This window comes from Neoarius graeffei, chromosome 1, assembly GCF_027579695.1.
Source record: "Neoarius graeffei isolate fNeoGra1 chromosome 1, fNeoGra1.pri, whole genome shotgun sequence".
NCBI lineage: Eukaryota > Metazoa > Chordata > Actinopteri > Siluriformes > Ariidae > Neoarius > Neoarius graeffei.
Window position 1 is genome coordinate 8,203,231 of NC_083569.1, and position 14,816 is coordinate 8,218,046.

Sequence of the window (14,816 nt, forward strand, 5' to 3'; positions counted from 1 at the left end):
TGTATGGAGGAATGGGCTAAAATTCCTCCAAGCCGGTGTGCAGGACTGATCAACAGTTACCGCAAACGTTTAGTTGCAGTTATCGCTGCACAAGGGGGTCACACCAGATACTGAAAGCAAAGGTTCACATACTTTTGCCACTCACAGATATGTAATATTGGATCATTTTCCTTAATAAGTAAATGACCAAGTAGGGCTGTGCGATGTCCCCTTAATTGGCATCGACGATGTTTACAGTGCAAACATCGTGATGGACGATGATATCGTGGGCGGGGGATTTTAATACCACGTTATTAAATATATTATTATTATTATTATTATTATTATTAAAAGTATTAGATACTCATCCGAGGCTTTGGCACGTAAAGGAAAAAAAAGCGCTAGGTGATGTGGAATATTTGGTCTTGATAACGGATATGTGGTCCAGCTGCAACATGATGCCCTATATGTCAGCTACCGTACATTATGTGGACCGAGAGTGGGCAATGCAGTCCAAATGCCTGCAGACGAGTTTCATGCCAGAGACACATTCAGCGGACAATTTAGAAGACGCGTTGCGCGAGACACTTGCCGAATGGAAAATAGAGGAGAAAAAGAGCGCCTGTATAACAACGGGGCGAATATTGTCACAGTCATCAGGCAATTGAAATGGCCGTGGTTAAGTTGTTTTGGGCACAATTTGAACCTGGCCATAACCAACTCGCTTGCGCAACAGAGGGCCAGTACAGACCGAGCGTTTGGAGTTTGCCGAGCAGTCAACACTGCGTTTGCGCACAGCTGGCTTCGGAGAAATGAGCTGCGCAAAGCGCAGGTGGAAACGAACCTCCCCGAGCACTCACTGATCACGGCAAGATATTAATCTGCTCTAACAATGAAAGACTAGTATTCAAACTATGAGAAGAAACTACACTTAAGCTATTACTCATTGTTTATTTACACCATATCAATTGAAGATGCGTTTCGGCCTTTAGTGCGCACTTGAACGCGCTAATTTTTCCAATTTATTAGTGTTTGAATTATTGAACCAGCTTTTAAAATCATGATTTAATATTGTTTTTTACTGTCTTTACATTTATCAGAATCACCTTCATTCTTCCATTTGGTTTGACATTATGGCTTAGAGTGGACCATTTTGAGTCTGAAAGTAGGCCTGTTTACCAGATTCAAGTTATTTGACTTCTGCCGAAGTCTGCGCTTCACTGCCGTTTGATAAGGTGCAATATTTCCCGACTGAAGTCGTTAATAGTGGCTATTTGTTTGAACAACATGACAAATTTTACATTAAAAGTATAGTGTAGGCTAAAAAATGAAGTCGAAATTTATTATTAGTAGCATACTGTATTTGTGTAACCACGTTATGTTCACTAGCACGTCCCTGCACCATAGCCTACGTGAACAAGCGGTAATAGGATATTACTTTATAATGATTTATATAATTATGTATTTATATATATACATGTTATATAATATATTTATATATTAAACAAAACTAACTAACTAAACTAACAAAAAACTAACTTTTTAGGTTAAATAGGCCCAGATGATACCGTATGCATGATTATGACAGGAGGGGGCGTGGTATCACGATGGTGGCTCTCCATCGCGATGGATGACCACCATCGTCGATGGACGATGGCATCGTCTATCGGCACAGCCCTATGACCAAGTATAATATTTTTGCCTCATTTGTTTAACTGGGTTCTCTTTATCTACTTTTAGGACTTGTGTGAAAATCTGATGATGTTTTAGGTCATATTTATGCAGAAATATAGAAAATTCTAAAGGGTTCACAAACTTTCAAGCACCACTGTGTATATATATGGATGGATAAGAAATCGCAATGCTGTGTTTGCTTTTTCTTTCAGTACTTTTTTTTATTACAAAAGCAGACACATTTAATAAAATATGACAGTTTAATCAACTGAAACTTGTACAAAAACTTTATTTTAAATGCTGACTGCAACATTTGCAAAACTTTTACAAAGGTACTTAAAATGTCCGACACACGGACTTTTTGTAGTTCTAAATCGAGCGTTAGGCCGAGTTCGGATGAAATTACACTATTAAAATGATCACTGAATGATTTGTTTTTCTGAATCTTTACTATTTTGTTGTTCGCTAGAATACCATTTTGCGGTTTCACACTTAAGCAAATGTTTGAAAACTCCGGATCTCCTTCCTTCATGGTGGCTGACATTTCTTTGTGCCGCACGACGCATGCGCAGAGCTGATTCAGTTCTATATTCTGCGCGGAATGCAGGGCTTTCCACAAGCGCCGGCTGCCGGCCATACAGCCGACTACTTTAATGACTATTATTTTTGTAGCCCACAGGCTCTAAATATTAATTTTCGATTTTAATAAAATGAAATGTTTATCTAACGGACTGACAATAATGTCAAACTGAACCGCACTCATTTAAGTTGTGATTCGCGCCGTTTGTACCGATGATAACCACAAATTCCCCGCAGACTTTGTTGATCAAGGGAGAGTAACTCATCCGTGGCCCCGACATGCGGTGTGTGCGCGCGCGCTCGGCGGAGGCAGTAGTGTGTCGGAGGGAACAGAAGCAGAGATGACGCTTATTTTGTCTCCGGTAAACCAGTCTTCTCTCGTTCAATTACGTGCTGGCATCAAAAGACACCGTTGGTTGTAAATGAACCCAAACTGAGTGGTTGGAGTGTATTTTCATACACAAATGGAGAAATGTTCGCTGAGTGTGTAATTGTGTCGCCCCACTGCAGACCGTTGTCGTTGTTAATTCATAGCATGCTCAGCTGCGTGAATGTGTCATGCACCGAAAATAAGAGATTTACAAGCCAGGAACGCCTCATGATGCAATACGCAAGAAAAGAAAGAAGATTTACTGCCATTTTACTTTGTATTTGAGTAAAGTGGATAAATAAATGGTCTGTGGAGAATACATTTAATCCTGGGAACTGCGTGCACAGGAGTTTATTTTGTGTTTACTCCCCCCCCCCCCCCCCCCGGCTGGCTACTTATTTGTCATGGCTGGCTAGTATGAGCCTTAGTGGAAAGCCCTGGGAATGCGGAAATGTCAAGTTCGATTTTAGATTTACGAACCTGAAAAAAATGTCGAAAAACCGGCGTTAAAAAAAAAATTTAAACCGCACAAACGGCACTCACCCGGCCGGTGGACCGGAAACAGAACATTTTTTAATAATGGCCCTATGTTAGGCTCCGTTTATGCTTTGGAAAGGAACGGTATCAAATACAATACTCAAGTTCTTGAGAGAAGTTTACAGCAAGGGTATGATTTCAGCTGAAGCTCTACAAATCAACAGTGTGTGTGAATGAGAGGGAGGTTTCGTAGGTGAGTGTAAGATTTCTGTATGAGAGAGTGACTATGAAATGGTGTGTGTGTGTGTTCCATCAAATCCTGCGCTCTGATTGGCTGGCGAGCGGGTCCGTATCCTACGATACGGACTCCGGTTACGGACCTCTGGCGACTCGCTCGTTCACAACGACAACAAACATCGTAGCAATTTTTGTCAGCGTTTATTTTCGCATTTCTCAAGAGAACCGCATTATGGATAGCGCTAACGACAGTGTTCACAGCGAAAGCGAGTTTTACTACCCTGAGGAAGACGAAATAAAAGAAAACATTTCAGGAGAAAGCTAAAAACCTGTAACTGTTGCTAACGCCGAGCAAAAACATGGCTGAATCCTGAATGACTCCTATTTGTATAAATAGGGGACTACATAGGCGGCAAAATGTAGTTTTTTTTCCTGCCATGGAAGTGCACTTGTATACCGAGGAGGAAGCCATTTGCATTACAGCCGTGAATGAGGATTCAAAATGGCGGCTCGGCTCAGTTTTCCCTTTCAGGCGCTCTCGTTTTCTGTTAGAATTTGGTAAAGAAAAAAAAATATATTATTTACCAGCTTAAGGTCGGTCCGTATGGTGAAATACCGTGACCTCGGCCTTGAATACTTTTTATGTATTTTATGATGCGGACCTCCCAGCTGGTAAATAACGTATTTATTTTTTCGCGGTCCAAATCCTGCGCTCTGATTGGCTGGCGAGCGGGTCCGTATCCTACAGTACGGACCCCGGTTATGGACCTCTAGCGACTCGTTCGTTCACAACAACAAACAACGTAGTAGAATTTTTTTGTCAACATTTATCTTTTTTTTTTTAACAAGATTTATTTATAAGATTATCAAAAATCTTATGTTTGCCAGCATTTCTCAGGAGAATAGCATTAATTTTACAGCATGGATAGCGGTAACGACAGTGTTCGAAGCGAAAGCGAGTTTTACTACCCTGATGAAGACAAAATAAAAGAAATCATTCCAGGAGAAAGCTAAAAACCTGTAACTGTTGCTAACGCCGAGCAAAAACATGGCTGAATCCTGAATGACTCCTATTTGTATAAATAGGGGACTACATAGGCGGCAAAATGTAGTTTTTTTCCTGCTATGGAAGTGCATTTGTATACCGAGGAGGAAGCCATTTGCATTACAGACGTGAATGAGGATTCAAAATGGCGTCTCGGCTCGGTTTTCCCTTTCAGGCGCTCTCGTTTTCTGTTAGGATTTGGTAAAGAAAAAAATAAATATATTATTTACCAGCTTAAGGTCGGTCCGTATGGTGAAATATCATGACTTCGGCCTCGGTCAGTACTTTCAAGGCCTCGATCACGGTATTTCACGATACGGACCTCCCAGTTGGTATGAACACACACATGTATGAACCAAAAGTCTAGTTTTGAACATCACCTTAGAGGTCTGCGCGTGACAGAATTTTCAGTCCCGCTCGCGCAAAGAATTATGATTTTCAGTCCCGCCCGCGCCTGCCATATTTTGTCCCGCTCCCGCCCGCAAATCCCGCATGATGCAGACGTTTGCGTTATTTCTCACGAAAGTTCTTGTCATTGGCTTGAAAATTCTGTCCCGCGCAGACCTCTACTTCCAAATGTCTGATTTCAGGACTCTTGACTTTTTAACGGTAAATGTACCTCTTTTTATAGCAGCACTTACTTCTGAAGCACTGTGAGCTTCACTAGAGGAGCTCTGCTCCTTTGCCATGATCGGAGATCTCAAACACGGAAGAGCGGAAAGGAATCGGAAACGTACGCGAGATTAGACCACATCCGCAAATTTAGGCATCTTAAAATGTTTTTATTAATGCCAAATAAAATATCCAGCACAAATTATATACGATAGACATAAATTAATAATTATTTTAAACACGTTTTTAGTTGGCGGGACTGCAGCTTATCACCTCTCCCGCATTGTGCACTCCCCCTCCCGCCTGAGCCCGCAATGAGCTTTCAAAATTTGTCCCATGCTGCACTGCTTTGCGTCGGGTCCCGCGGGACTCCCGCGGGAGTGCAGGGCTCTACATCACCTCTAACCAGAGAGAGAGAGAGGTGGTGTGTGTGTTTCTGAGATGAGGGTAAGATTTCTGTGCCAGAGTGAAGGATTTGACGTTACTGTCCAGTTCAGAACTGAGAGACAACAGTTTCATCATGTCCCCGCATTGCGAGTTCAAAAGCACCACGGAATTTAACACAATCGATGATCTCGGATAAAACATGACGGTTTTTATCGACCTCTTCATTGTGCCTTCTTACAGCACTGCGGTGCCCATCGTCTAGCTGCACCACTATGCTAATCCTTCCGAGCACAGCTAGCTTTACGCAGTTTTCCATGTGAACTCTTGATCTTTCCTGCTTCTTGATGCGTTCGGAGAGGTGCTTTAAGTCAGTTTGTCCAGACCGCATCCACGTCAAATCACACCTGTCATTTTTGAAAAGGATGCAGGGGAAACAAAAAAGTGCATTGGGTCCTGTTGTAAGCTTTAACTTTCTCATTGGTTGGCTGGGTGATGTTTATTTCGAGCTTGTCGCTCCTTAACACGGATTTTTTTATATTTTTAATATTTGGTGGAAGCTGCCCCTCAACTGTCGTCATCGCTATCATCTCTCTGACTGACTGACCTGAGACCTCAAGTTTATCATCATAGCGATCCAAAACTTTCCCGCATTTTCTGTAGCAGGGGTGAAATTTCCAGCGCCCCAAACCCATTAAATTCGGCGATGCTGATTGGCCAAATATTTATTATTTTTCCCTAGCAACCATACATGATTGGCTATTTCGCTGCACTTACGAAGAGAAATGATACGAGTCTGTCTGTGGAAATTCGTATGAGTGTCAGTTGGTGGAAATGTTGTTTGAATAATTCAAATTGTATGTAGGCACACACTATTAAGTAAAACTGACATTGATGATAAAATTTGTAAAAAAAAAATTTTAATATTTTTTCCCCTCCACATCTGGGAGGGCGGCACCCGAGCGCCCCCTGTGGGCCAGCTGCCACTGGCAACAGATGTTAAATCCAGTGTAGAAATAGTTGAGGTTGGCGCAAATGCTGGACTTGATGTCCCAGAATGCAGCTACAGTGGTGCCTGAAAGTTTGTGAACCCTTTAACATTTTCTATATTTCTGCATAAATATGACCTAAAACATCATCAGATTTTCACACAAGTCCTAAAAGTAGATAAAGAGAACCCAGTTAAACAAATGAGACAAAAATATTAGATTTGGTCATTTATTTATTGAGGAAAATGATCCAAAATTACATATCTGTGAGTGGCAAAAGTATGTGAACCTTTGCTTTCAGTATCTGGTGTGACCCCCTTGTGCAGCAATAACTGCAACTAAACGTTTGCGGTAACTGTTGATCAGTCCTGCACACCGGCTTGGAGGAATTTTAGCCCGTTCCTCCGTACAGAACAGCTTCAACTCTGGGATGTTGGTGGATTTCCTCACATGAACTGCTCGCTTCAGGTCCTTCCACAACATTTCGATTGGATTAAGGTCAGGACTTTGACTTGGCCATTCCAAAACATTAACTTTATTCTTCTTTAACCATTCTTTGGTAGAATGACTTGTGTGCTTAGGGTCGTTGTCTTGCTGCATGACCCACCTTCTCTTGACATTCAGTTCATGGACAGATGTCCTGACATTTTCCTTTAGAATTCGCTGGTATAATTCAGAATTCATTGTTCCATCAATGATGGCAAGCCGTCCTGGCCCAGATGCAGCAAAACAGGCCCAAACCATGATACTACCACCACCATGTTTCACAGATGGGATAAGGTTCTTATGCTGGAATGCAGTGTTTTCCTTTCTCCAAACATAACGCTTCTCATTTAAACCAAAAAGTTCTATTTTGGTCTCATCCATTCACAAAACATTTTTCCAATAGCCTTCTGGCTTGTCCACGCGATCTTTAGCAAACTGCAGACAAGCAGCAATGTTCTTTTTGGAGACCAGTGGCTTTCTCCTTGCAACCCTGCCATGCACACCATTGTTGTTCAGTATTTTCCTGATGGTGGACTCATGAACATTAACATTAGCCAATGTGAGAGAGGCCTTCAGTTGCTTAGAAGTTACCCTGGGGTCCTTTGTGACCTCGCCGACTATTACACGCCTTGCTCTTGGAGTGATCTTTGTTGGTCGACCACTCCTAGGGAGGGTAATATTGGTCTTGAATTTCCTCCATTTGTACACAATCTGTCTGACTGTGGATTGGTGGAGTCCAAACTCTTTAGAGATGGTTTTGTAACCTTTTCCAGCCTGATGAGCATCAACAACGCTTTTTCTGAGGTCCTCAGAAATCTCCTTTGTTTGTGCCATGATACACAAACATGTGTTGTGAAGATCAGACTTTGATAGATCCCTGTTCTTTAAATAAAACAGGGTGCCCACTCACACCTGATTGTCATCCCATTGATTGAAAACACCTGACTCTAATTTCACCTTCAAATTAACTGCTAATCCTTAAGGTTCACATACTTTTGCCACTCACAGATATGTAATATTGGATCATTTTCCTCAATAAATAAATGACCAAGTCTAATATTTTTGTCTCATTTGTTTAACTGGGTTCTCTTTATCTACTTTTAGGACTTGTGTGAAAATCTGATGATGCACCACTGTATGTGAAGTATTTGAGTTACGGCTGAGGCTAGGCTAGTTGGCGATCTGTGGGATGGCGTTGACGCTGGTATTAGCATTAAAGCTGAAGCTTGAGATGAAGTGGTTGTGAAAGTGACACGAGACCAGCATGTCAAAACTGTCTCGCATTCTAATTATAAAGATTGATCTACAGGTTCTTTACGGAGCTTTTTCCCCTTTAAACAATGACGACAATCTTTCCTTTTGGTATTTGAAGGTAAAATATGGCACGTAAGTAATTACTGACATGGATTCAGATGAGACTAAAATCTCAGGGCATCCCGATCGGAAAGGTCCGTATAACCAGTTCTATCTCTGCGTCTTGCTCCGACAGAACAAGCTGAAATCCTCGCAGAAGGATAAAGTTCGCCAGTTCATGATTTTCACGCAGTCGAACGAGAAAACAGCGCTGAATTGCTTGGCTCAGAATGACTGGAAACTAGAGGTGGCCACAGATAACTTCTTCCAGAATCCTGAACTTTACATCCAGAATCTGAAAGGACTGTTCGACAGGAAAAAGCTTGAGCAACTCTACAATCGGTACAGAGGTAAGGAATTGCAAATGAACGATTCATCAGTAGCCATGGCAACCCTGTGTTTTAAAGCAGATACGCAGAACCTTTATTTTTAAATACGTTTCTGAGTGGATAGTATCTCCATCCTCGACTCTTGTATGCTGCATAAATGGGAATTTAAAAAAATATTTTCGAGAGTTAAAATCGACCACAAAGTTGGCATTCGAGCTGCCCCGCTGAGCCAGCCAGCCCTGAGCGCGTGACGTCGCAGCGGGAGCCGATTTTAAAGGACATGGGACATGGATTTTTTTTTCTGGGTATAATTATGTATAAAGGACATAAGAAATGACATCTAAATCACTGCAGGGCGTCAAAAATGTGAAAATCGTCCAGGGCTTTGAACCAGAATTTTTTTTCCTATTGGTTCGTTCCGAACAGAAACGGAATTTTAACGTTTCCGGTTTTGGGTTCCACCATTAAATAGACGTTCCCGAACCGGTTAGAACAAAAAAATTTCGTTCCCGGAACGGTTAATTACGTTCCCTGTCAGCTGTTTAACAAATGGCTATAAAATTATGTCTCGGTCTCATCCAGCTTAAGCCAAATGTAGGCTAATTCTATTACAACCTTCATTAAATAAGACAAGAAATAATTCAAAACAATTATTATTTCAAATGTTGGCGATTTGGATTCTCAGTACGTCTTCCCATCTACACAAACAGAAAAAGTGCAAAAAATGAAAGAGAATTCGTTTAGTGTGTTACCAAAGGCTAGTCAGGCCCTATAGAGGGCTACCGCATGACGTCACCGCGCCGCGAGATTTTGTTAGGCGCCGTATTGGAAGACCAAGTACACATCTATGCAAGTACATACATACATAAAACAAACTACACCTGAAATGTAGCCAGGGCCGGTTCTGCCCTAATCTGGACCCGGGTGCAACATCGCGCAACCCCCCCCCCCCCCCCCCCCCCCCAAAAAAACAAAAAAAACAAAACACCAGTCTAAATCAGGACAACCATCACATAACTATAACTATAAACATTTTAGATCAACTATTTTAACTAAATGGGCTATAATAAATAAACCTGCAGGCAGCCACGGCGGGCTGCCTCAGAAAAGTAACCATTCAATAGGGGTGTTCACACGGCAACTTTTACTCCGGTGTAGCACCGGGGCTGCCCCAGTAGAGCGTTCACACGGTACAAAGTTATACTGGTGTCGCCCCTGAAAGCTGCTTAAACCGGTGCAAATCTAACCCTGCTCGGGAGGTGGTTTAAGAAATTTACTCCGGAGTAAATGCTAGTTTGCGGGGCAGCACCGATATACAATGGGACGTCTGAACGCTACAGGGGTAGACTCGCTACGCGTCAGGAGAGTTGATTACATACGGGCATTGCATAATTTGCATCCTGGTATTTTGCGCTTCCAAAATGGCGAATATCAACAACAACAGAACTGCGTGTCTTCCAGTGTTGCCAGATTTGGCAGTTTTAAGTGCATTTTGGAGGATTTGAACATATTTTGGGATGGAAAACGTCAGCAATATCTGGCAACACTGGTGTCTTCATCCACGTTGTTTTCCCGGCGCTTGGTGATGCCATGACAACCGGGAAAAGGAAGTACATTTTCACGCATGCGCATATTTCATTTCCGCATTATTACTATCGGAAATGATAGTAATAATGATAGGAAATGATAGTAATGAAAGGAAATATCAAAACTTTATTACTATCAAAGGAAATGATAGTAATAAAGTTTTTGCTACTATAACACGGTCGCAGAAACTGCCGTGTGAACGCAAGTGGGGCTGCACTGGTGCTAACATGCTTCTCTCTAGTAAGCAGGGTTGTGACGTGTGAATGCTGCGCAAAATTTACACCGGTGTAAGATATATCGCAACAAAATACATCGGGGCAGCATCGATGCAAATATGTGCCGTGTGAACACCCTAAATGACACAACTGAAAGCCTGCAGCCACGACGGGCTGCCTCAGAAAAGTAACCATTTGTCCTACCTTAAAACTCGTTTTGCATTTTCTGCCTCCTTTTTTGTATTTTCGACCCTCCGTTTATTTTCTTTCCTTTTCTGAAAACCCGATTTGTGTCCAGACATTTTGTTCTGCTACCAACGAACTAACTCGTCAGGTCTCGTCTCTCGAGCCCGCGATGATTCCCGTGGGAAGGGCAACAACTGATACATTTTTACAAACAGCCAATAGGGAGGTTGCAACGTTCAGGCTCTTCTTTGCTCAGACACTCAGTAATGCACTTACTCACTTATTATCACATGGAGACGTGATAGTAGTCCACCCTCCCGCTCTCTCCATTCGGTCAGCGAACGTCACACAGGAAGTGAACCCCAGCGGGTCATAGAAACTTGCGCAGGAGAAGAATGACTTTTTTATTTGTAGGCTACAAATTTTTATACATCAGCGTAAAACAATGATTCGTTAATTAGCTAAGCGGTCACGTGACCCGTGACGTCACAAAAACTTTCCAAGGATCCAGCGCTTGGGAATCTAATGTAAACAGGTTACCGAAATGGACACCATCGACAGTGATATTCCCGATGTTTCACAGAGATGTGAAGTTAGCCCTATCAATTCGAACTGATAGCTGGAAATTCACATGAACATGGATCTTGTCTTTACTCTGACGGGTCAGATGATTCTGAGAGTGAGAGTTCATTCAGTCCCCATGAAACTGAAAGCGGTCGGCTCGATAACACTTCCTGGTAAGTTAAAAACAATTCTGATCAAAGGCTAATGATCTGTTGAAAGAAGTATTATTGAAAGTTCATCATAGATCTAGCTAAAGTCCGTTGCAAGCTAGGTTTTTTTTTATATTTTTCAAGATTGATTGAGATGCAATGCTTCCAGAGTCTGAGATGAAAACATTCAAAATGGCGAAACGAGTCAGAATTATGATAATCAATAATTGATACACCCAAAATTATAATACTAATCCTTACCGCATGAGGCCCATGGTAAAACCACACTTCCAGGAGGGGCTGCCGTCTGCCTCCCAAGCCGGCCGAGAGCGCTCCTCGTCGGGCACGGCCAGGCGGGCGAATGCCCTGGTCCGTCCGCCCTGTCTAAAAAATAACGGTACAACTCCGAGTGAAGGTATCAATGCGCTGCCGAAGCGCGCAGAAGGTGTTAGTACGCCTGTCATTATAGTCCGGACTTTCCATAGCATAGAAAATCGCCACGTTTCAATTTGTGTCACTGAACTTTGTTTCATGTCACTGGTCATATAAACCTATGTAAACAGGAAAAACGTGGAAGAGTTTGGTCGCATCTAACTACAGCCCCAAAAAATACCGTTGGCCATACTGAGCCTAGCTACATTGCTAACAGGAGTAACAGCGCGTCTGACTGACTGGGAGGTCGCAATACACCATGATGTTCAGTGTACGTTAAACACTCTAAAAACGAAACAATTTTCTTGTCATCCAAGACACAAAAACTATTTTGTCGCATTCGTCATCATCACGATTCACACTTCTCCATATTCATCTACCCGCTTGTGCTGTGCCCGAAAGTTTTTGTGACGTATGATCACGTGACAGCGGCTCTTCCGGTTGTAAAATATGCATATCGGAGCTCGAGCAGAAATGCCATATAATCATCACGAATATAACAATTTTGCTGAATTTAATAGATCATTTTGTATTTGTTGATGCAATTATTTCATATTTTTAATGGAAAGAAACTGATCTAGCGTGCTTTTATGTTTCATGTCCTTTAAAGCCGAGGCCTTTTAGACCAAAGTCCTATAAATAAAAATTTATGGTGAAAGTAAGAAATACCGTTACCGACTTGCTCAACTAAGACTGATTTGACTTCATTGATTGATTGTGGGTTGACTCTTATTAAAACAGGATAGGTGTTATAACCAGAGGCTCCACGGCGGGAGATCTCCCGCTTTAGGGAACATTTAGAAAATCCTCCCGACGACGACCTAAAAATCTCCCGCCCGCCCTTACTACACACGATTAGTTTAAAAAAATATATATAACTTGATATGTTTGTTGGCGAAAATTAATAGTTGACGTTCTTGTACGGGTGGACTCAAGCGTGTACCCCGCGGTATACGCCGATTCCACGGTCGGTACACCGATCAGCGTAACTGGTGGATTGGAGTGAATGCCGGAAGCGCGCACGTATGAATCGAGCAGAATTCGATACGCCGCGGGGTGCACACTTGAGCCACCCAATGTCTTAGCAGTTACCGATAAGAGGCCTGTCACACTACGACGTTCTCACCAGCGTTCGAGTAACGTGTTGTGAAACGCAGAGGAACGTTAGAAAAAAGTTACAAGAAAGTTAGACAAGCGTCGGCAAACGTTGGGGAACGTCGGCGAACGCTGAGGGTGAAAAATAGTTTTGGGTGTGCACAAAAATTCAGGACGTTCTATCAAAATGCTACTTACACGTTAGAGGAACGTTACATGAAAGTTTGCGGGCGTTACTCGAAAGTCAGGACGTTCCCTGGACGCTAGGCGGACGCTACCCAAACGCTATGAGAACGCTATCAAAGCGCTGTGGACGCTATCAAAGCGCTGAGAACGCTATGGAACGCTAGGTTTTGCTGCTATTTTCGACCACAAACGTCGCCTGACGCTGAGTGAACGTTGGCTGAGCGTTACCCAAGCGTTACAAGAACGTTACAACATCGTTGACCTAGAAACTTAATTTGAAGAACGTCGACGTTCCCCGGCGTTTCTCAAATTTTTCAAAACGCAACCAAACGTCGAACAAAACGCTATAGTGTGACAGGGCCTTAAAGCATACAGACGGCGCTATTAATGATGCGCGCGAGAGAACGAGAAAACCCGCGACACTCAACCATTTTTTGTTTTTTCGCGTCTGCAGTTATCGCCTGCTCGTCTTTAACTTTATGTCCTCTTGAATGAGATAATGAAACGAAGTTCCGTTGGCGGAAATGTCGAAAGCCAAATTACGAAGAAAAAATATCAGAAAATCACCAAGTTAAAGTTGGGATCGCCCGTCGCGATGGTCGCCAGAGATGAATGGCGGACTGTTTTGGACGGCAGCAAGACGACCCTATATCTGACAGGGTTGGATCACCAGACCAGACGTTAGATTCTAACCAACTTGTCTGACTTTTACTAACTTAGAATATTATTAGAGGAACATGAGGCCATCCTTAAAAAAAAAAATCCGTTTCCATTTTCAGTAGGGAGGGAGGGATTTTTTTTTTTTTAAATTTTATATATTTTTTGATTACGTTCATTATGTCTTATATTAAATATAGTTAGTTTTTTTTTTTCTTTTTTATCAGACATCTAGTTTTTGGGTTTGTTTACCTGACATGTTTCGACGTACGACTGTCGTCTTCCTCAGAGTGTCACCGGATGTTAATTGGTGACGCATCTTTTATCAGCTGATGTTTCTGAAGGCGTGGCCTTCCTGTCTGGATTGACAGGTCGGTCACGCCTTCTACTGTCTCTTTGTCCCCTGCAAGATGGCACTCCAGGTGTGGGAGAGCATGTATGCTCCCTCATCCCAGTTGATGGTCCTCGGGCTTCGCTTACGGATCTCCATGGCCTCCCTGATCCAGCGCTGATGTTTGTTATCTTCTGTGCGGATGACTCTGGCATTCCCCCAGTCCATAATATGATTTTCCCTTTTACAGTGATCTGTTATAGCTGACTTATAATTTTCCTGTTGTGCCTTTTCTTTTATTGTTCGGGTTTGTCTTATAGCTGTCTCCTTTTCGCACTCTTTCTTATGTTCATTTTTTCTTGTGTTGAAACTCCTTCCTGTCTCCCCAATGTAAGTTTTATTGCATAATTGACATGGAATCTCATATATGGTGTTGCATCTGCTGTCCGGATGTATTCTGTCTTTGGGATGAACCAGGATCTGACGGAGTGTTGTGTGTGGTTTGACAGGTGTGTTAATGTTGTGTTTCCTCATTGCTCTTTGAATGCGTTCAGTTATTCCTCTGATGTATGGTAATGTCACTACTCCCCTGTGTTCTTGTTTGTTGGTTTGTTTTTTCTCTTTCTTCTGTGTTTTGTTGTTCTTAACCTGTTCCGCCCCTTTGGATATTGCCCATTGTGGATATTGACATGCCTTCAGTGCGTGTTGTATATGTTGTTCCTCCTGTTCTTTGTCCTGTGCATCTGTAATTATTGCTGTGCGTTCATGTAATGTTCTGACTACTGATATTTTGTGCATTATGGGGTGTTTGGAAGTCCAGTTTAAATATTGGTCGGTGTGTGGGGGTTTTCTGTGTACTTTTATTTTGATGTCCCCATCTTCTGTGTGATGTATTTTTAA

General features: G+C 42.4%; 1 protein-coding gene across 1 annotated transcript in view; it reads left to right on the forward strand.

The window, feature by feature from the left end:
- The window catches only part of dcun1d1 (DCN1, defective in cullin neddylation 1, domain containing 1 (S. cerevisiae)), a 46,391-nt gene that overhangs the window by 6,821 nt on the left and 24,754 nt on the right, over positions 1–14,816 (forward strand). The window contains exon 2 of the mRNA XM_060921496.1: positions 8,322–8,535. Within this exon, the coding sequence (XP_060777479.1) occupies positions 8,322–8,535 (214 nt within the window). The remainder of the gene's footprint in view (positions 1–8,321; positions 8,536–14,816) is intronic.